The following is a 23,886-nucleotide window of genomic DNA, read 5'->3' as shown; positions in this document are numbered from 1 at the left end:
TATCTAAATGTACTGACTGTGAAGGCGCGTTTGTATGCGTGTGATGTTTTGTCATGACGCCACCGCCACATTTTAGTATTGTTTTATACGGAGGAAGTAGCGAGTGGCGAAGAGTTAAAGGTTGGAGAAATAAAGCTTCAGTGAAACACACATCAGGCAGATTTTTATTTAACTGAGTTTGATCATTGTTTTTAAAGTTGGATCATTGTTAATATCCGTGTCTGATAATAAACCTTTCAGATGAAACACATCCTTTGGTCGTCACTTTTTGTGTTCGTGCTCACAGACTCCAGCATCATGTAAAACCCTCTCCATGCGACGCGTCTCCCAAGCTGTTTCACCGCCGATGATATTCTCAAAGAGCCTTTCTCTGTGTCCCTCGTGTCGCATGCATCCCCCCTCTGACACAAAGTCCTCTGTGAGCGTGTGTGTCGCCATGTTTTGATTCCGCCCGTGTTCAGGGAAAACTCACAACAGCTCAGAGGAAAGATGGGGGGTTAAAGATGACAACAAACATTGATCTTCTGTTGTTACACAACTGCAATACAAGGTAGTACATGAACACACAGATTTGGCAAACACAACCAGTCAGTTTTGGGTTTTTTTCCTGCACTGCTCTCTTCTCAACTTTTGCAAATCCTGCAGCTGGAACAGGGAGATCCAGTTCAGTTTGGCTCATTGTGCGCTCATCTTGTACTTTCTGCTCTGGCAGTTTAGAAATCTTCTGTCAGGACAGAATTCACCTGCTGTTCGTGGCTCTATAGCATAAACTATAAACCATCTCGTATTTGAGTAAAAGTTACAGCTCGTCTGACTTGGAGTTAAACGTGCAAATGAGAAGGTAAAAAAAGAATGAACAATTCAGTTTTTAAAAAGGCAAAAGTCGTCGAACCTGCAAGACATTTTCATGCATGCTGCGATAGTTCTAACAGCAGATAACCGAAAACATCACACAAAGTCCGGCTGTTCACATTTTTGCCGTCATATTATATTTGTCTTTGTTTTTTATTTATTCATTTTTTAACTGAAAGTCTATTTTGGATCCCCTGCCAGAAAAAAAACCCCCACAAACCCTCCTATACAGTAAAGGATTTTTGTGCTTTCTATTTCTATTCATCTATCTGTATTTTAACTCGAGTCTGAAGGATTGCTGGAACAAAACGGTGCCACCTCCAGGCCATGACACCAAACTAAAAACTCTCAGAGAAACTCTAGCTTTGTGTCGCTGCATTTTTTTTCTAGATCAACATATAAGCAACCAAATCACAGCATTCTACAACTCAATCAGAATGGTGCCTTAAGAAGTCATGTTTTGCTTGCATGCTGTAATAAACAACTGGTACTGAGTTCATGTGCTTTTTCATTCAGCTTTGATTTCACATTTCAAACCTAAATCTAAATTTTTAAATTGTAAACCTTGTTTGCCTTCTTTCCAATCACAAATATCTTTCGCAATGTAGTGAAAAGAGTCTGTGAAAGGGCAACAGGCTCCGTAAGTAAGAATTTATCCTTTTTTTTTCCTCTCTACGACTGACTGCAACCTTAAAATGGAGCCCAAATCCCCAAGGCAGGCATTTTAGTGAAACAACTCGAGGAGACAAATAGTTACAACCATTGTAAACACAATCCAGCAGTCATTTTTCATGAGATTCTTTTCATCATCCTGAACCGTCCACAGAATGTCCCAACATACATTCTGCAGTTTCCCGTTTCTCTCTTGTTGGCCTCCAGTGATTTACATGTTGTGCTGTAAAAGCTTAGGGTCACACTCAGGGTTGTTTTTTTTTTGTTAGTTTTTTTTTATTTATTCAGTCTTAGTCTTAAATTTTTATTACAGTGCATGCAAGGTGGAAATCAAGCAATCAGATCAAAAATCCCAACTTAATAAATATGTTCATTTCTTTGTACATTTTTCATCTCTCTTAAGTATCTCAATCTCACACAGCTGGAACGATCACGCACAAGGTAAGTCTTCTTTGGGAGTTTTTTTAGCACGTTTAGCGAATGTGGGGAGGAGCTGTAACAGCCTTCCCGTCAGAGAAAAGTGTTGGAAAATGTAGACGAGAAGATGTACTTTGTCGTGGCAAATAGTCTCCTTCCTTGACATTTCCCTTTGAGATAGATGCATATTAACAACTTACATAAATATGCATATTAAGAGAAAAATGACTGCTTCCTTCCATCTCATTTCTAGACAGATTCAACTCCTAAGAAAGACTTCAGTGTGGCTGTGAAATGAGTGGGCTGTGCCAACAACATCACAATAAGAAGAAAAAATAAAACCTGTAGATTGCCTTGAGAGTATATCAAGAGGAAATAATTATATAGGAATAAAGTTAGGCTATCTTAAGAAACTTTTCTTAGGCTGAACTTGGATACTTTACGAGGAGCAGTAAACGGGTGGACAATCAATCACGCAGGGCTGTGGAAGCTGCTCTACTAAACTTTAAGAAAACAAACACTCCCTCTGTCAACCAGAAGAGGGCAGTACAGCAGAGTAGAACAGTAGAGTTACTGGAAGAAATTGTGCGTTAGTACAAGCAGAAAGAGCCTCTCAAAACGGTAAATGAAAGTTTTTAACCAGCTAAACTGCAGTGGTGAGTTTCTGGACAAGAGATCGGGTTATATCTGACAAATCATGTGGTATTGGAGCGGAGGATGGTGGGCTTCAGTGCAAATGGGAGGTCTCAGCTGGTGAAATGTTTGTATTTCCCCATTTCCCTCTTCTGTTTTTCTTCAAACTGCTTCAAAACGCTAAAAGATTTAGTAAAACTGTTGCATATCTTTCAAAAGGGAGCCATTTGAGAAGGTTTAATAAAAAAAAATTAAAAAAAGAAAGTAAGAAGCTATCACGCGTTCGACGGCCAGTCATGGAATTCCTTCTAAACCGAAGGCGCTACCGCCTTGATTCATGACCGTCACGACTGAGCGGGAGACACAAAATATCATCAGAGCATAATTTAAACTCTAAATCAATCTGACTGACCGAAGATTTCTGTCAGATTCGTCTCTGAGTGAGTTCTAACGTTGTTTTGTTTCATTGCACTGGTTCCTAAACTTCTTGTGACATTTTAGGGATCCGTCAACCTTTCGCGCCCCTTCCTTCCATTTAAGCATCTACAGTCAAAGCTTCGGAACCGTTTGAACAGACTCGGAGCAGGAGTGAGCCCGCTGTAATGTTAGATAAATAAATCCGTGTCAGCCGGTGAGGACGAGGTGAAGTTATGGCGCATCAGTCGAATCCCGTCTCTTCAAGAGATGACCTCCTTCCTGTGTTTAGTTTCAGAGTCTGCAATCAAATATCATCGAAAATCCTTCAAAGAATACTTCACATAGTTTGACTAATTTCTGTTAAGTGCCTGGTCATTTGCCAGTTTTCCTTACACTCCAGTGGCCGTGGAAGTCCAGTATTAGTTCAGCATTCTCATGGATACCAAGGAGCATCTGTCTTGAGGGGGTTGCAAGTTTCAGTTTTTGCTGCCCTCTGTTGGAGCAGGTGGTGACTGCGATTCCTCCTCCGCCTCTGCCTGGCCTTCCTTCTTCTTGTCGTCGTCCTTGAAGAAGAGAAGGGGAAACATACCGAGGATGCAGCCGATACCCACGCCGATGGCTTTACCCTGCGTGGAGGAGGATGGAGGGAAGAAGAAAACAGCGACGTGATGCATCCTCGCCAAGTCAGAAAGTGACCCACAGATAGACACATTTCAGCTTTACCACTCGTTTACACAGACCTTATTTTGGAGGATGCTACCTTTGCTCTGTTCTCTTTGTTAATCTAAGCTGGGTCTGTCTGGCCGGAGCATTTAGACCATCATTACTTTATTGTGCTAAAGCTTTTCATGCCACACCTAATCGCTTTGGAATGAGACAGAACAAACAAAGGCTTTGAGAAAATCAAACATTTTGAATGTCAAAAGATTTCTCTTCCTGCTTTGACATGTATTTCCTGACCTCCTAAAACAGTTGGCTCTGTTAGTCACCTTTCAGTGTGACTACAATCGTTCAAACTAATTGCATTTCACACTTCAGCAGTCAGAGCATATTAAAAATCCTTCGGGCCAAATTTTCCCCTCAGTATGACAGCGATTCAAAGGGAGCATCACATGGAATTGGCTTCCTGTTGTCAATGCGCAAAGAGTTAACCTGGTTTAATGGTTACAACTGCATTACACAGCCAATAAACATCTATGATACTATCGAAGAAATTAAGTTGTGGTGAACAAACTCAGGGATCCACTCGGATTAGGAGGGAGACACTTTGTCGTACGCACCGTGTGACAGCTGACCCTCGTCTGCCACATATCCGCCTGTTTTGGGCTCAGGTCAGGAATCTGCATCCCCAACCGAGACGCCAGAGCCTCCACATAACCTGCCAGCCTGTGGAGGAGGAGAGGCAGACAGATGATGGACAGAAAAAAAACCACAAACTTGAAAGTGCAGCACACTGAAAAAATAAGCAGCTCTCCTCAGTGAACCGTGACGGAGATCCATTAATATCGCTCAGCGTGGAATAGAAAATAAAATGTCCCACTCAGACAAACTCACACCACATATAATCAACATCTGTTGAGGCTTCAGGGCCCTTCTGTAATTAGCATGTAGATTAAATCCACATCTGCTTCTTTGTGTTTGAATTGGAGCTGGTCACATAATGATCTCCTGTTGATATTTCTCGGCACCAAACGTCACGTTCCATTAAAGCAGCAGCAGAACAACACTTTTCTTTCCCAGCGTGACGAAGCAATCCTCCAAATTTACTGGTAATGAGGACATGAGAAAATCGGCAGAGTCAAGTCCCACTCTGCTCCGCTCCTCGTCGTTGCTGCCATCTGTCGTGAAACCAGCAGGATGTGCTCAAACAGCGGGGAGAAGAAGAGACGAAGCCTCCAGAGAGTGTGAATGGAGTCATTTCCTGTATTGTTCAGGATTCATATGACGGTAGAGCAAAGACGGATTGATAAAGAAATCCTTCAGACACTCATAAATCATCCAAAACTCTTAATACTTGCCATTTCAGTTCATACATTTTCTTCGATGTGGATCACTAAATGATCCTGCGTCCAGACATATGAACGAATGAGTCTGTGCCACTCAAATCTACAAGTGAAATGACACTTTTTCCCCCTGCCTTCACATATATGAAACATGGACGTAAAAGCAGCAATACCTATTTCTTGAATTTAATGAGGTTTCCGGCAGGAAGTAAAGACACAAAGAAGGATGACGCCCATAATTACTTGTGATATTAGGCAATTCTAATTACTCTTAGCAACAAAAAGATCCAGCACAAGAGACGTGGACATAAATAGCACACGCATCCCAGTTCACAGAGTATATAAACATTAAAATGAACGTTAGTTCTGGGCAAAAGAACTGTTGCATACGATTAAAACATCTTAATGCCACATTTGTAGACTGCAACTGGTACAAAGCTGGTAAAGCATGCAGCACAGAGTAAATCATGGCCCTGTATTGTAATTTTTCCAATGATCGAAACCCAGTAACCTCTAATGGCCCCAGGGGCCTGATGCATAAAATTCTGACAATTAATGACTAAAACTGTGTGTACATACAAAGGCAGAAACATGCAGATGCATTCCTTTAGCCAGTTTTACTAAGCTGTGCTCATGTCTTCTAAAGCTCAATCACCACGAAATTTTACGAACATACAGGAGCTGGTTTTACAGACATAATTATGAAAGCAATGGCAAAAACAGGCACAAAAGTGAAAGTAAAGAAGAGAAAATCTATTTCATTTGGTAGACTCAAACAACAAACTGGGGAGTAGTGAGTGTTGTGAGTGTTCTCAGGAGCCGACTAGACAGAATTAGTGCAAAACTTCAAGAAATTAAGAACCATCAGCGATAATCTAGAGTCGGTTATCGTGCCAAAGTGAGGAACTGAACCGGAAGGCCCAGTAAACGGGCTACAGTTACTGTAGCAGAACGTCATCAGTCCTCCGCAGAGGACATCGAGCTGATCAACGTCTCGGCAACGCTCCAACATCAAACTTTTATGGTAGAGAAGCTGCACAGAAGGGACCTGACAGTGTGACAGAGGGAGATGACCAAAATTATGGAGAACTGTCATGTGACATGGGCCCAAAGCGTGAGAAAAGAGATTTAGTTGAATATTTGGACCCAGGTCTGGTTCAGTCATTGGCACTAATGGATCCCCAGTTCACTGCACACGCAAATAAGCTGCAGCTGGAGCTGTCGAGTTTGGGGAGCGATATGAGCGTATCTGTGAGTGTATTTTTTTGGTCTTTGGGGCATTGAAGTTTTCGGCAGATTAAGCCGAAACCAGTTCAGTCCAAATCTTTAACGCACTAACGACAGAAGAACACAAAAGCAATCAGGTCAGCATCTGAAAATCTGCAGCTATAACAATGAAACTTGCTCAACGTGAGGCAAACTGTGCACGGTATGAGAAGCAGACAGCAGCATCAAACATGAGCTGGCTACATCACAAGGAATAAAAACTCCAGTAATCACTTTATCATCAGGAAAACGACACTTGTGGAGGCTGAATCCACCCCTTTCACAGCCTCACTTTGTGCGTTTCTTGTAGTTCTTGATGTGCAGCAACACTAACAAAGCATTAGCCCGATATGGAGAGTAGAGATCATTTAAGCAGAAATATGAATCATAATCTGCTAGAAACATCAAGTACAAGGAACAAAATTGTTCTAATCGTTGATGAGCAACAGTTGAATAGGAGTTGATTGTTTGTGAGGAACTGAAATGACAGTCCTCCGAGACGCTGAACTCAAACTTTGCCAAAATGTAAACGAGCTTTCATCAGCTGAAGCGTGACTGAGCAAATCACTGAATCAGCTCCCGTCTGTGACAGATATTAATCTCCCAAGAGCAGACAGTGTGAGATTTCCCCTCAGAGATGATTCAATTACAACGCTGTGATTAATGCTTAAAGATTTTAGGAAAATAAATGGGAGAAATTTGGAGGTCAGTCATCCGTTCATTCATAACCTCCATCTGGTTTTACTAACCCACAGTCATGAGTATGATCCAAATTCGTCCAGCATCAAACTGGTGTGTGTAAAAAAAAAAATAGAGATATTAATGGATCTCTGTCAAGGAAGAAAACTGGGGGCCTTTTCTGCCCCAGAAAGGCACTGACGCACTGTGCCCATCAGTTGGCTGAGGCTGAACTTAGCTGAAAGCATCAGTAACAACTTGCTGAAAGGTCAGAATGACTCATGAGTGAAAACATTTGTCAACAACACACACAAGAGGAGTATGCAGGGGAAGTCGGGCACATTGGCCAAAATATGAACTCCAGAGGAATCAAATCTGCTCAAACAACAGCATATGTGGATATGAATGCACTAACCAAGTTGAAGGAAACACACACTGAGTGGGAGGATTTATAATCGATCGCTGGTTGTGCCAGTCGGATATTTGACTCAGTCAGTGTTTTAACCCACAACCTCAGAAAGGACCATCCTCAGCTTCCTTCTGACCTCTCAACTGACACATAGGTGCTACCAACTCGCAGACTAATTCAAGTACAGAGTACGAGCCTTTTTTATGCTAATGTAGCAGTGAAGGACACGTGTGGGAGCTCCACGGAGACAGCAGCAGATAAACAGCCTTCACACCCACTGCATGAATCTGTCAAAACAAAAAAAACCTCTCCGTCTGGTCCTATCAGGTCTCACCATCACGAGTCTTTTTTTCTTAAGATGACTGAATGGCAGCCAAACTGTGTGTGTCTGCTGAGAATGTCACCACAGTTTGACCAATCCATCAAACTGACGGGCTGCAGAAGAATCGGCACGTCTCACGGTCGCAGAGTCTCTCCATTGTTTGCATCATTGCTTTTTTTATGTAAGACTAATAATAGACCCCAAAAAAAGCGTTGTATCCCTAAATCGATCTATCAGACTGTTGACACCAACAACTATTATTTGACCTATTATGGTGGATTAATTAAGGCTAATTAATGCTCGATGATACGGTAATCATGTGGTTAATTTGGCCACTAGGATGCCCTGAAATGAAGAACATTAAAGGATGAGCTGACTGATAACAAACTGCAGTCATCTGAAAGGATAAAGAACAAAAACAACTTCTTATATTGATCCATTTCTTCCTCGCTCGCCCTTAATGCTTATACTCATCTTCCCATTAGCACTGATTACTACTAAAGACTGAAAAATTGAACGATGAAGTGAAAATGTCTTTCAAACGAACCTCTGTTGATCAGAATGTGTTCAGACTGTGTCTGGAAATACCGTAACGCCGTATCGCTGCAACACCCACGAGTCAGGATTCAAATGTCCAAACTGACACAGTTTCTCTTAAGAATTCATTACCGAGTAAATGATTGTTCGGATTTGGAATTTGTCTGAACAGCTTGGATTTGGGTCCTCATGATTTGGACAGTCACTATGGAAATCAGTGCCCTTTTATGCCTGTAATGTGTGCGAGTGAAATCCTTACCCCAGTCCTGCCAGGTCTGACACCAGGTTGCCAAGAGCAGCAGCTGCAGAAAATGATAAACATGATTAGATGAGTTTAAAGGATTTAAGATAGGACAGCCAAAAAGGTGCAAGGCACAGAATGTGTTCAATTCTTTCATCATGCAATCACAAAGACGAGTCTGACACTCGGCTCCATATTCACCTGCTTAAGCAGTCGTGCGGTATTCACATTAACAGCTAATGATGTTGCTAATTTGCTCACTTCACTGACAATATGTGTAAGGTGTGGCTCGAGTTTCACAATCATGATGAAAGACGAAGTGACAAAAAGAAAAACAGACACAAGGTGGGTGGTAGTCCTTTACTTTTTTTGGCTAATCTAATGGCTGTCATAGAATACACAAGATATAAAAGATGTTCCCCATTAAAGCAGCTCGGCTCCAGCTCAAAAATCTGGAAAAAGGAGAGAGCCTCTCCAAATTAAGACAGTTCTGGCACCTCCTTTTAAAGGTTTGACAGGCATGACCCGGCTGGGCCGAGGCTGTGCGGTGGAGCCGAAACTCGGGCGGATTATATCTCCGAGCTGGCTTGAGGGCAGCCGGGTGACAACCCAGGTGGAGCTGGGAGAAGTTACCTTAAAGTAAGGAAATCAATCTATGTCTGCCCTGCTACTGAACTATCCTGAAATGCAATCAGCAATTTGTAGAATACTGATGGATGATGATGAGCCAGTCTGCCAGAGAGGATCCTATTTGTAAAGAGGCTTGAACCAGAGACTGCTACCTAAAATGTTAAGGGAGAAGAAATCTTGGTCTTTGAGACATAACTTCTATCTAATTATAGGGGTCATTTCAGAGGGGCACTGATCAGCGTAAGTGAATTAAGTTAATGACACCATAATCACTTTTGGGATAATGTATCGACTGAGCTTTTCTTGGGAGACTTTGCAGCTTTTTGGAGCGGTGTTTTGGAGGCAATGCTTTACATCTGAACACAGCTGGCCACTTAAATCTCTTAATTCCAGTTTATGGGTGTGGGTCATGTCATTGGGATTCAATTTTTATTTAGTATCAAGTAAAGAGTAAAGAGGATCTAGAGAACCAAGTGTGGATTAAAATTCAATAAACCTCCACAGAAACACTTCTTCTGACTACGATAACACGTTTTCATGAAAGAATGGGAATCTAACTGAGGCTGAGGTGAAGGTTGAGAGCTGAAGATAAAGCAGCACTTCAGTTATCCTCACATAACTGCACTACTTCCATTTAATACTTTATGATATTGCACTATAGCACTTTAGTTGTGACTTCTGAAAGAGTAACACCCAGCATAAGTGGACCAGTATGGACAATAAAGTATTTAGCCTGTGTCTGACCATGAATCCTAATAGATGGGTCAGTATATTGTACCACAGAACAGGACTCCAGAATACTCTGGGCTCACTGAACTCAGACAGATTTACTCAACTCAACATGAAAGATCGGGGTTCTGCTGTTAGCTGTCTGCTGTGTTACTGTGGAAAGTGTCTCCTCTGGGAGAAAATAATAGCCTTTGCTTTACTTGTGTTCTCTCTATGACTCTGAGGTCAGAGTATTGCTGGAACTGCCGCAGAAACTCTCAGGAGCATGGACACAAGGCAGAGAAGCAGTCCCTGCTACGGTAGAATTTTCATCTGACTTTGGTGTGAGGTTTTGAGATGGGTATGATCCACTGATGAGGCCCATTGTTAGAATGGGCCATGAAACTATGTGAAAAACCTAAAGGAGGTGATGTTGACACCCCGAGAAACTTAGTGCTGTGCACCAATAACACCTTTTTATTTCTGGAAGCTCTCAGCGGCAACAAAAAACACGAGCACACCTACACAGTAGGGTATAAACCAGCTGCGTACTCCATTGTATGAATGCAAAAGACAGAACTGTTCAAAGGTATTAAGTACTTTTCTTGATTAAAACATGCAATAGAAATCTAATCACGGTTCTTCGATGGCAAGTCTTGACAAAACCTGGCGACTCTGTTGTACTCGTGTATTGATTTCATCCTGTTGAGGGGCTTTTCACATCATTGCCTCTGTGTAAACACGTTTATGAGGCCAACTCAGCTGCAAAGCATTCACGGTACAGCCCCCATCTTCATCAAGCCAGACGTGACACGTTTGCCTCCTACAAAGTGATTAGTGGTCTTCACTACAAACTTGACGCCAGTGCTAAATCACTCTGGACTGGGTTAAATACCTGAAAACCTCTTAATTTCCGGAGCCCACAATGTCCTTAATCTGGCAGCAATAAGTAAATGGAGTCTGACAGAAAGTGGGCCGAGGCAGTGCTTCAGCTTTTTTCTCGTGGTTCTGTGGGCTTGTTGTAGCAAACATAGCAAGCTCTGCCTCGAAAAATTGCTGCTACGACCAAAATTGCCGGAAATCACTTGTCAAAACGAATCCATCCCATCGACAGTATTACCCTGTCAGATGCACTTCTCTTTTTCATATAATGTGGGTTCACACGACAAGGAATAGAAATGGAAAACTCGGGCCTTTTTCTGCTCTTTTATAGCACAAGCCTCTACTCCTCAAGTCAAAGTCAGATCAGTTTTCTCTGTCTGTTTGAGGTTTAAAAGCTTGACCAAAGAACTAGCAGCAGGATCAGAGGAGAAGGGTGAATGCTCGCGGTGACAGGCAGAGCATAACTTTGTCGTTTTTACTTTACAGACACAAATCAACTGCAGCGTAAGGAGTTCGGTGCAGCGCTGCCAAAAAAACACCCACTGATTTTGAACACCTGTTGCCATTAGCGTCATTTTTGCAAATATTGATTGGTTGAAGGTGGATATATTAGAGGAAACAAATATTCTGGATTTGTTAAAAAAAATACAATAAAACACAGCTTCAGCTTTCAGAGTGAACAACCTTTGTGCTCCTTTTGTCAAAGCTTCTCCACACTCGCTGCAAGGTGAACACAAAGTGCTTCTACCACCTTCTACTAACTAAGTAATAACTTTAAAATGCAAATGTTCTTCGTTGAGTAAGTGGATATTACTGTTCCCATTCAGCCTGTTAGCAGCATTGACAAGACTATAAAACCTTTATTTGCCACTCTGCCTTTTCTCCAATGTAACTGCATCTTTTAATATTGGTTGAGAAATCGCCTTGTTGTTGTATTTTTGATGTCAGGAGTCCAGTATGACCTACATTAGTATGCCTTTAATAATTAGGATGTAAATGTGTTTCTGAGCTAAGACAGTCAAATATAAAATAAAACTATCTTCACCAAACGTTTCAAAGAGCACATATTAACGGTTCATTCACGCTGCAGCCTGAGATGCATGCAAATCAAATCATGAATTCCCCCAAATATACGAGAAACAAGTCAAAAGAGACAAATGTACCAAACAGGTTAACTGTCATAGTTGCAGAATTGGTCAAAGGTTTAAAGGCAAGCAACATGGTTGGTTCTGAGATTATCAACAAATTTATACAGTAAATATAATCAAAATATAGTAAATATAATCTCCTACAAATAATCAAATCAAGGATGATGAAATAAATAAATAAATAAATAAAAAAATCAGGTAATGTTACAGTCAAGAGATTCGCTTACCTGCCATAGTTGAAATACCGAGAATTACACCGATGGATAACTCGATCTGTGTGCCCTGAGGAGAAGATGAACAGAGGTGGCAGAAGCTGCTTTATAAGAGCGTAGCACTGTGTGAAAAAGACCATTTTATTTTCTCTCTCAGCGACATTCAAAGCAGAGTACAGAAATGGCTTATTTGAAGGGAAATTTAGAATCTTTCTGCGCATGGCTGCGTAAACATGCGCTCCACACCGCACAATAATTAATGTGCCCAATGATGACCAGTAATGCCAACTTCCTCCACCTGAGGTGTTTTCATCCTCAGCATGTATGTACAAATGATACACATTTTCACTTTGCCTACTATGAATGACCTAATTAAAGGTCTCAGCCATAGCGAGGCTTTCAAATTCAACCAAGCACTACAGTCACAACTGTAGATGAGGCATATAACTGTTAAAGATGACTTTTTTTTAACGGCACGATGGCTTTAGTCTTTCAGTTTATTGTTTGCCGTCTATGTTGTTGGCGAGTTGTCCCACATGACGTGGAAAGTAAGCCGGAATCTTCCGGGAGCCTTACTTTATTCAATCTGAACCGACAGCATAACAGCAAAAATCCGGCCGACTCAAGTGCAGCCAGACCTTCAGGTGTACTTTTCATTATTTTGTTCCGTCAGGATTTCCTTGAACAACTTCAGAAGGATTTAAAAGACAATGGACATGCTGGCAGACAATTTATTTAGAAATTGTTCAAAGACAAAAGGACAGAGGCAACAAGAGATCACAAGCTTAAACTTACAGCAACGATCATAATGCAGTTGTCCAGGAATCCGAATCCAACAAAAGGGAGGGCATTGTGCAGCAGAACTGCAACGCAAAAAACAAGAAATGGAATTATGATCAGACAGAGTAAGCAACGTGTAAAGGTTTTATTTGACTGTGTATTAATAAACAACAACCATGACCGTGTCTGGCAGAGCAGAACCACAACAAAAAGCAGAAACGTGAGAATGCAACACCTGACACTCAAACGTTGGGAATCTACTGGAGATGTTCGGAGGAAACTTGAACCGCTAACAAAGCGCAAGGGCCACATGATGAAGAACACAGTTTCCAATGTCCTGACTTTGCAGGCTGCCTATTCGATGTATAAAACCTGTTAAAACAGGTCTTTAACTGTGGCGTTTCAGGCTAAGAACCAATCATGTAGGAAACACAACCTCAGTGTTACAGCACCTGGTAAGTCAAGACCACTGCCGACCTTTAACCCTTTAACATCCCCTGACTGCACTCTTGTCCTATCAAAGATTAGTGGAAGTCAACCTACCTATATAATCTCTAAAACTTGGTTTGGCTATTTAATGCTGAAAGAAATCACATGTCATGACGTCACATGTCCCATTATTATTCATCCTCCAAGAAAAAGGAAAAAAATTAAAGGAACCTTTTTTTTTTCTTTTGAAAGTTTTAAAAAAATAAAAGAATAAAGATTTTGGTTCTAAAATGAAAATGTGAACGAGATAAATATGCAACAGCTCTATTCCCGGGATCACAGCACGGTGTAATGTGTAGTGTCTGTGGAATAGATAATATCGGCAGATCGATGTACTGTGGGTGCTCTGAAATCAAATTTGAAGATTTGAAGACAGAGGCAACCCTGATCTCAAATGTCAGGTGAAATCAAATAACTTCAAGAGCACTTCAGCTGTCGCTGCAGACAAACAGGAAACCCAGCAGGTTGTAACAGCAGCGAGGACACTTCTGGTGCCTAATGGCCAGATTTTAATGTCCTTACAGCTCTTAGAGAAGAGATCACAAGGAGTCTTGAATTCTAAGTAAAGAACCTCATTGTTAACAAGCATTCTCTCGCCATCTTAGATCTTATTACTGCTCTTTCTGCGAGTAATGCAATGAACCTATGAAGCCTGGGGAACATTTTCCAGCATTGGTGGGGAAGTTTGTCTATTTGTTGTGACAGAATTCACAACTCAGTTTTCCTCTTCATGATTCACATGAATGGATTTCCGTCAGCTTCTGACCTTTCTTCTAATGCCACCGTCAGGCTCAACTTTTACTCTCTGGTTTAAACTGTTAACAGTTTTGAACGGAGGCGCTCAGGCAGAGGTCTTCTCTCTTTATTTTCTTGCTAACTCAATATTTTTGATCTAACCTGCCTGAGAAGAAAACCCGAGCTCCGCAAAATGGGAATCTAAAAGGTCAAAAAGCGGCTGCAGTCTCTGGCAACATCTGGAAGTGCATTTTATGCATTTATCTTTATTATTTTTCTAAAAAGGTTCAAATTAGCTTAAAGATTTTTTATTTTTTTTTACTTTCTTCTGTTTCATCCATTCAGTTCAGCCCAAATGAAGCTAAAAGATTTCATCCCTCAAGCAGTTTTAAAAAGAATTTTCATCACATTTAAGGTCTAAATTTGTTCCCATTGTAACAGAAAAGCACAACCATTTTCCCAAGCAATAGATTAGGTAACATTACACAACACAAAACCTTGCTGTGATCACAGGCGTGTATGACGCCCCTGCTTTACTGACAGCAAGCTAAATCCACGTTCAGCTTTCCACAAAGCAAGCACAACGCCTGCTCAGCCGAGCAAGAGATAAACAGCATTTCTAATACGAGGTCCCCCTCATATTAGAAAGAATGGATCAATATTTGTCAAGTATGGGCTGTGCAAAAGACAGATAAACACAGGTCAATATCAACGGTGCAGGATTTCCAACCACATCGCAGGAGGAGAGGATGTTGAAAAGTTAAGTTGAGAAGAATTTAGCAGAGCAGGTGGGTTACAAACAGTATGTACGCACACAGGACTACCAGAGCAAGGAGACGAAGGCTGGTGGTGACACTAAATGGTAGCTTTTATCAAGCTAACAGAAATGAACAAAAGGACAGGATCTTACCAGAATAAAGCAGGAGACGTCATCACACCAACAAAAGGAAAACCTAGACGTAAAACCATGGACCAGGAAACTTTCCATCTACGTGCAGAGGTGCACCAAAAAAATGCTCGGAAGCAAGTTGTTTTTCATTTTATGTACACTGTAGATACCTGTATGCTTCCGTTTCCAGCATTTCAACTTCTAGATACCTTTTTCTCAAGAAAGCACCTGGCAAAAAATAGACCAAGGAGTGTGCAAGCTGGCAGCCGAGTATGTTAACGTTAGCTGGACAGGAAAAATGAAGGCATTGTTTTGCTTATAACACGCCATTATGTGCAAAGTAATACATGAATAAATCTGCAAATACATATATAGCTAAATTTCCATTGTGAGACATACGAATTTACTCCATTATCAAAATCTATATTGTGATCAAGATGCATCAATAAATAAAATAATATTGTGAGAACATTGCTCGTCGTCACATTTTCAATCGACAGGGAGGAAACAGAGATGACCTTTTAAGCATATGACTCATAATGATGGACCAGGACTCTATATTCACAATTTGTTTTTACTTCCACGGCTTCCTCTACATTACATACACTCTAAGATTCAGACAGGACCCTCATATTACTCCTTTCATCCTATGTGAAATCTAAAGGCCCATAGTGCAGGATTGCAATCCAGCACAACTTCTCCTCTCCTATGAAACCATGAGCAGAAATGAGCAATTTTCACATCTACAGCTTGTCGTAATTCTGTACAAAAGAAAAACAGGCTTCTTACCGTATCTTAACTGGGCTGGAGTAGGGGGTGCGATCTCCAGCCGCCCTGAAAAAGAAGCAGGAAAAAGGGATTATAAAAGTATTCAAGTCTGCTCTGGCTTGTGTTTCTATGGATGTGAGAAGTCAGTATAAATGTGTCAGAAGAAGAAAGGAGACGAAAAAAGGGCCGGAAGGAAGAAAATTCTAGCAACATGGCAGAGGAGATGAATGATAGTCAGAGGAAAAAGTGAGAATCGACTTCTCCCTCATTACCACTTCCCCCGATAGACATGATGAGGACAAAAGCGATATCAAAGAACGATCATTCTGCTGCCAACTGGACCTCAGAGAAGCACAGTGATTATATGTGGAGCGTGTGCTGACAAACCAGAAGACACGAGGGTCGAAGAAAAACATTTTTCTTCTGTCACATCTTCTGAATTTAAGTGATACATCTTATATAACAAAACAAAAAAAAAGACTATTGAGATCCAATTTAATTTCTTACATGCTGTGACACGCAAGTCAAAGTAAGCCTGAAGATGAGGAGCTGTAACCTCCATCTGACATATGAGAGACTGCAGGATAAACTTTAAAATGAATATACAATGAAGTGTCAAACCGGGAGACCACGCAGTCTCTAGAAGTACAAGGATCTGCTGTAAAGCAGGAGACTACTATACTGGCTTTAAGGTTGAAGACACAAGCCAGGATCATTCCCTATGCAGGTTCTGTGAAATTGGATCGACTGGCACAAGGTCAGTGGAAATGTCCACATAATGAAGTCTGTTCCATTCCTTTCAGGTTACTCTGCGGAGTAAAGTCAGGCTGGAGGAGTATTCATTTAATGACTACTGGAGTCAACTTAACTCCCAACGGCTTCAACTTCTGCATCACACGTGTGCACGTACCCACACAGACACACATGCACAGTCTCCACCAGCCCTGATACAAATAAGAATGAGAGCAGAAAAGCTATTACTGCCAGGTATAGATTCCTGGAAATGAGTAGCCACAGATTGGGGATCAATACTAGAAGAAACAACCCACCCACACCCAGAAGAATAATAAATAAATTAATAGGGTGTCTCCAGTCACTATGTGCAAGCAGAAACACTTTAGCTTGAGTTCCAAATACATCAATCCTTTAAGTGATCCTATCTGTCATTAAAAAAACTCATCTCCCTTCTTTCCTCCGTCCTGTTTTCTTCTCCTCCCATTTCCAATTCCTCTCGGCTCCTGACTCCGTGTCAGATAGCGAGCATCATGCTACAGTCTTTGCTCATACAACCAACCCATCTAATGTTGCTCACACTTCGTTCACCTCAGCGACGACGCTCTTATTGAAAAGGTAAAGTTCTACAGTGTGCCAACCATCGACACTCAGGCACAGACACGGAAACAAACTAGCAGCAAAGATTCTATCCACAGAACAAAGTCTGGTACCCGAAACCATTTATGACTCATTCGGAGGTTGTTTAACCTTTTAATTAAAGATTTTAATGATCCACCTGTGGTCATCAGTGAGGCAATGTCATAACAGCTGCTATATCAACAGCACAAACTTTCCTACTGACACTTCCCTCGGTGCTTAATTATTCTCAGCTGATTTGACATCATCACAAAGTTAAATAGCTTGTCCATTATAAAGCACAATAATAATGAGTAGCAATTTGCAGAAAGATATGTTTTTAAAGGTGGCTCATGATAATAACTCATAATAATCAATGTTTGTCTTCACAAAGCAACAGCCACTCGGCTGGTCCCACATGTGAAATACATCTTAAGTTTGGGGTTGACGACTTATATTTGCACACCACATAATTCCTATAAGATGGAAGCTGCTATGTTCCTTTCATAGTTGACATATTGTTTCCATCTGAATGTCACAGCTTGCAGTCGGTTTGCTTTCATTATTAGTAGTAAGAATGGCATAGGAATGAGCAACTTTAGAGATATGAGGTCGTAAAAATGCGACATTTTTTCCCTCGGAGGTCGTTAATCACCCTGTGTACTCACCCTCTGGCTCTCCCTTCTGTTCCAGACAGAAAAGAATGTGGTCATACCTCACTGAATGACGCAAAATGTCTGTTCCCATCGATAAGGAGGAGGCGGTGCAATACACAATTCATCCCAATCTACTTTCCCACATCACTTCAAACTGGTGAGGTCAAATAAAGCCGCAGCTGAATTACCATCTCATTATCAATCACATGAAACGTGCTAAAGGTCTGCTGGGCTTCATCCAGCCATTCATTAGCACCAAGATGGCCGACATGACTGCGTGCCGACCCCAGAGCTCCTGTGGTCATCAGAGTATACTGATGGTGGGGAGAATTGACTTTCAGACAGACAGGAGTGGTGAAACCATTTAATGGCCTGCGATGAGACACTAACCAGAGTCATTATTAAACACCAAAGCAGGCAAGTTTCATTTTGCACCAGCCTTCTCTTAAAATCCATCCTCTGACTGCGAGATAACCAGCAAACGCTGAAGCCTGTTTTTACAGATAAATAAAGATGCTTTTGTGTCAGTAAAAGTCGGAATTCATTGTAAATTCTAAGACTCCTCATCTGACAAATCATCCCAATACAAAAGAAGTAAATATTTGTGTCATGAGCTGGTTGGATTTTACCTGCAGCTTATAAGATTCTCTATGTTGTTTTATTTCTTCCTCGTTTGCCTGCTTCTTTGCTGCCGTCTAATTCAGGGAATATTTTCTTTAGTTTAAAAAGAAATCGTCTCTGCCTTGTTTTGATAAACGGTTCATTCCACTTTGCTTCTTGGTGCTGGTAATGTGAAGCGAGTTGTCGGAAGCAGTCTGAAGGGAACCAAAAAACCAAGGCCCAACTCAGCGATGAGGAATAAAAGTCTGTCAGCTCACTCCGAGTCTCCTTCGCAACGATTAAAATGACATATGGGTGGTGAGACTTTCTGCAAATTCAGGTGTCACAGAGGCAGAGACAACAAGCGCTGCAGAGACTTTTTCCATTACAGGACTGTACACAGCAGCAAATGTAAGTGAAAGAAAACACATTTATTTCCCTTCAGGAGTTTATTGCTCATCTCGTTGAAGTGGTTCTTTTTACCTGAGAGAAGGTGTGAGTCTATAATTCATGCTTTATGCATCTGAATCGCCTGATTTTAACTGCACAGATATGGTGTTGGGTGACTGAGCCTCTGTGTGTCTCAAAAGAGAGGAACAATGAAATGTTAGAACCATTCATCACCTGCACAGCACCTTGTTATTCCCCATGTGACGAGTGAGACAGAGAAGAGGAAATTACTCGGCAGCACACAGAATGCGAGCCTAATGAATGGACGACTCTCAGAAAACACGAACTGGGAACAAACTGATGGAGAAGAACAAAACAGCAAAGGTGGGTCTTATCAGTCTGGTGAATACAGGGTGAATAGATTTAGAAAGTAATGAAAGCAATCAATATAAGCTGAACTTTCAAGGACAGGTTTCTGCTCCTTAACGGCTTTTTTTCACTACTCTCAGCAGACCATCGTTGGCTTCGACCAAACCCTCACACGCGTATGGGAGGATTCGTGAAAGTCTTATTAAAATATAAAACATTCTCTGTCCTGAGAGTAAAACAATGAAGAGATTCTCATCAAATGCCAAATTAATGAAAAAAAAATACACGATTAAATCTTTGAAGCTCTTGTTCACCGAAATGGTTCTAAACCCCGAGGTTGTGTATTCAGCAAATTAAGAGATAGATATTTCACAAGCATGCCATCAAATACTGTTCATCTGAATTTGTCTATCGAAGAGCTGCGACAAAATGAGAAACAGTGAGAGAAGTCAGTTTCCGTTAAGATGTGCATTTTAGGAGCTGCTCGAGATAAACCCAGCACCAATGCAAAGTACTAAATACAGGCACGGAGAGAGACAGTAGCTTTAATGTCTCTGCTGTAAACGCTTACTTCAGTGCTTTGGGGCCGCGGTAAAAATCAGTAGCCATGGGGAAAGTGAAGTAAGGTCAGCCGCAGAGGGCCCAGGTACAAACCAAGGAGAGAACAGGGTGGTACCGCGGCCCATCTCATATAAGAACAAAAGGAAGTGTCCAAGAAGGTGAGAAAAGTAAACCAGAAAACCCTGAACTGTTTAGAGATGACAAGAATTTGTCTACAGAGGTCAGGTCATGGTGTCCCGTGAAAAAAAAAAAAAAAAAACCTGCAACAATCCATGAATATTCCATGACTTTAAGACTGAGTGGACAGGCTCACATAAACGAATATCACTCCGAACCCCAAGGACGTCCTGCTGTGCACAATTATAATAATACTAATATATGGTCTGAAGCAGCAGCTGTGTCATTTAGTTCATCCCTCCATTCATTTGCCTCAACTTCACAAAAAGAGGGACCATATGTGGTGATTTTCCTCCTCATTTGCATACCTGATGAAATTCTATTTTTTTCTAGTTTGTGCCAGAAAACAATGCTACACGACAAGGCTACTTTAATAAGGTTACGGAGACGCAACTTTATATAGTCAGCCTGAAAAATGTGTTTCTTTTGAGCGTCCCAGCACAAATGGCACAATAATTTGGCAGGACGCAGGTGCAACTGACAGCTTTGAACACTGAGAAAACTAATGAGGACACCGGTGGGAACGCGTGGGCAGGGAAGGTTAGGTGTCTCAGATAGCAGCTGTGAGATGAACCCCAACTGCTTAGAGGTCCAGTTAAAAAAAAATTAGCACGCCCCACATATTGTGGAGGTTTGGTGTAACCTTCAACCTATCATTTGATAGGCTTAAAGAGGTTTTATCTCGCAACTTGCATTGCTATCCGATGTAATGTGTTTATGGAGCTGAACGGGCATAATGGCCTTAGCCACAGCTACTGAAATCTGACAAACAGCTGGAAAACATAAAGAGTCCTGGTCTAGAAATTGAAAAAACTCATTCCAGTAAACTGCAGCAAACGAATCATTTGTAGAGACTCAAACTGCCTGGAAAAAAACCAACAATCAACCAAAACAAAAAAAAACTCCTCACTCTTTCCAATCATTTCTCAGCATCAAAAACAGATTGACATTTTTGGATCTAACATGCCAACAACCTCAGCACCAGCTGCGGTTTCAGTCCAGTTAAAGCACCACGTCACAGGCACGCTGTACGCTAAAATCCAATTAATTAACCTTCCTTAGAAAAAAACATGCAAAACGGTTACCTTACACAAAAACTAGGCAAATTGGAAAATAAATTCTGTCTTGTATTAACAAATGTAATTAACTATACCTGCATATGCTTCGTAAAAGCTGGTAAGGAGCAGATCTACAAGTAACTAAGCCAAGTCAACTCAATGATGCAAGTTAGAAGCTGTAACAAACTACTGCACTCAATAAATCAGTCAGTTATATGTCAGCTCATACGACCATTTCTCAGCAGTGTGGCTCTGGGAATTAGCATGATAAAAACACTGTGTGAGCCCAGACCGTTAAAAGACACGGAAAGGTCAGTCCATACAAGAAAGGTACAATATGGCTGGAGGTGTGAGCGCATCACTTCTCCATTCAAGCCAAAAGGTGAAGTAAAATGCCACCGTGCGCCCTGACAGCAACGTATCTGGAGCCCTAAACATTAGGTGTCCTGTGGAAATGGACAAACATGTGAAAAAGAGCGGCAAAGTGTTGACGCCATGTTTATGACACCACCGGAATCTATCAGACTTCTGTAAGGAGAGCAGGAAGAATTTGTAAAAACTGATCGGTTTGTTGATACCATAAAGTTTTTGCTCAGCAGACTCGGTGGTCACCAAGTCGATGAGCCTCTAGCTGCTCCCTTTCCTCCTTTGCACCTCCAATTAAGTCTCCCTCTCTGGAAAATTGCCTCCATCTCATCTCGTGTCATGCTTTCAATCCCTGGGGGGATGGCATGTGTACAGTGGATGCCAATCTGTGAACGAACACTCACAACAACAGAGGTACAGATAGAACGGAAGCATCTCCGGCAAATTGTTTATTCATTTCTGTGTCCTTTGCTACCTTTCGCTGCTGAATATTTGTCAAACTTTATCAACGTGTGGTTCTCAGTTTCCAAAGGTGACAGTTCATGCAAAAACGGTTTTCTGCTTTAAAATGTGTTGAGTTATCATTTTTTCCACAGTATTCTCATTAGAAGCAACGGATCATTTCAGTGACAGGTTTACCAGCCTTTTACAATTAAACTACGGTTCTATTTGAACATTTGCAGACACATTAGTGCCATATTCTGCATCTGTCATCGCTGCTTTTAGATTCTCCTATTTTATTTAATATGTTCAGTAAATATAAACGCAATCAAAGGAAAATTCCTGTTGACTGAGAGAATCTCATTATCATACTATCATGAGTAAATGTGGAAGGCCAAACTATCATTAGGTTAAAGCCTCCTTTCATATATACAGACTTTGACTTGAATATCCCAGTCTTGGGGTTATGTGATTAGTCATCTCTGGCATTTTGCACACCGATCATTTGCCTTGTGTGATGATGGCTGCACTAAAGCCCGTCTCCAGCCACATGGTGGTGAAATAATGAGAACTCCACCATAACAGTAGTCATGTTTCCATCCAAAAGTGATTCGAATAATTGGGAAAAGCGCATTAAAAGACATTTGAATCATGTGTTTCCATCAAAAGCATGGACTTTGGGGAAAACTGGCCTCTGGCCGAAGATGTCATCCATTTCTTTGTAGAATTTGAATTTAATTTGAGATCCCGACCCACTTCTGCTGAGCATCCGTTTTTTTTTTTCCGCCATGTACCGCTGCTTCAGACTTTTCCATTTATTTCTCAATGCAAACCCCCGGCTACATATTTCCCCGCGGACAGCGGTTATCTGTTTCTCCTTAATTAAAGTAAAAAAAAACGCCACAACACAGCTGTTTCCATCCCTTTCGAATCAACCAAAACCCGGCGCCAGCGAGCGTATTTTCATTTGTGCGAATCAGGTGATTTTAATGTGAATTATGCCGTTTCCATCATACTTTTCTGATGTGATACTTCAGAAAATTAAGTGGGAACTCATCAGTTCTAACAAGGCTAAATCCTACACACTGCTCCTAAAGCTAAACCTGTGGGTATCTGATGTCTCCTTGACTTTTTTTTGCGGTATTGTGAGACAGTCACGACACGACAGCGACGACTAAACTCACTGACTCAAAGAGTATAAAGCGATTTCTTCTTCCTGGTTTGTGTGTTGATTGGCAAACAATGCCGTGGTGCCACACCACTGCCAGATGGAATAAACTTTTGATCAGAACTCAAATTATTTATGACTTGTGGGATCATTTCTGGCATTAAAGTGGGATTTCTCCCAGAGGACTTCCACAATGTTGACATGGAAGCCATTAGAAAAATCACGTCTAAAAAGAGACATAAAATGCTAACTATGTTTCTGGCTGACTATAAAAGGGCTGTGCGCTTAAAGTCCGAGTGATAAGGCGCTTAAAAACTTATGTTGGGCTTCAATAGAGTCATTGTAGAGTCATTGTGCTCTACTGAAACAAAAAATGTTCCTGAATCTTGAGTTTCGTGTCTCTTTTTACTTGGTAGGAGCTGGAACAATGGAAAGCAGGGGTGATTGGGATCACTGTGTTTATGTGCTTCCCTTGGTAGAAAAACATTCATTAAAGAGGGTCTAGCATGAGCACAGATTTCAATTTGTGTAGAAACTCGTGACCAAATAATATATATATATATATATATATATATATATATATATATATACATACACACACACACACACAATGCACATATATCTTATGTATTTATCTTTTTGAGGCAGGCACTTTGTAATTGGATTCAAAAGCACAGTCCAGAACAGAGGACGATGCACTTAGTAAATCTGCCTGAGCACCAACAGGAATCTATTGTAGTGCACTCCATTAACTCACCGCCCAGCACACAGACATGTCAGCTCGTTTCAGTCATGGGCAGCTATCCAGGACCCTTACCGTTCAGCTCTGAATGCGAATGCAGAAAAAAATAAGGGTTTGGCTTCAGGAGCCTGAGGGTGGAATGATGACGGATGTTGATAAGTCTGTCAAAAGTTCCCCCCTCCTCCTGACAGCAAAGTACTGATTCAGCTTGTCAGCAGCCTGCATATGGAGCAGGTAAGAGAATCCCTCTGGGTTTTTATAGCATGAAGGTGAGGATGTCATCAAGCTCCCGCCAGGCAGGCTTCACAGGTGAGAGCAGA

The 23,886-nt window shown here is 41.3% G+C and overlaps 1 protein-coding gene across 2 annotated transcripts in view; it reads right to left on the bottom strand.

Moving 5' to 3' along the window:
* Positions 1 to 152: 152 nt before the first annotated feature.
* LOC140316697 (transmembrane protein 65-like) overlaps positions 153 to 23,886 on the bottom strand; it is a 29,030-nt gene continuing 5,296 nt past the window's right edge. For both annotated transcript variants that reach the window (XM_072394630.1, XM_072394629.1), the window contains exons 3-8: positions 15,710 to 15,754; positions 12,823 to 12,890; positions 12,043 to 12,097; positions 8,466 to 8,508; positions 4,272 to 4,377; positions 153 to 3,617 (exon numbers count right to left, since the gene is read on the bottom strand). In XM_072394630.1, the coding sequence (XP_072250731.1) occupies positions 3,468 to 3,617; positions 4,272 to 4,377; positions 8,466 to 8,508; positions 12,043 to 12,097; positions 12,823 to 12,890; positions 15,710 to 15,754 (467 nt within the window). In that variant the 3' untranslated portion in view covers positions 153 to 3,467. The remainder of the gene's footprint in view (positions 3,618 to 4,271; positions 4,378 to 8,465; positions 8,509 to 12,042; positions 12,098 to 12,822; positions 12,891 to 15,709; positions 15,755 to 23,886) is intronic.

Source organism: Leuresthes tenuis, unplaced genomic scaffold, assembly GCF_036924035.1.
Source record: "Leuresthes tenuis unplaced genomic scaffold, fLeuTen1.0.hap1 SCAF_10, whole genome shotgun sequence".
In the NCBI taxonomy this organism is placed as follows: Eukaryota; Metazoa; Chordata; class Actinopteri; order Atheriniformes; family Atherinopsidae; genus Leuresthes; species Leuresthes tenuis.
This window is presented reverse-complemented; position numbering and strand designations above follow the sequence as displayed.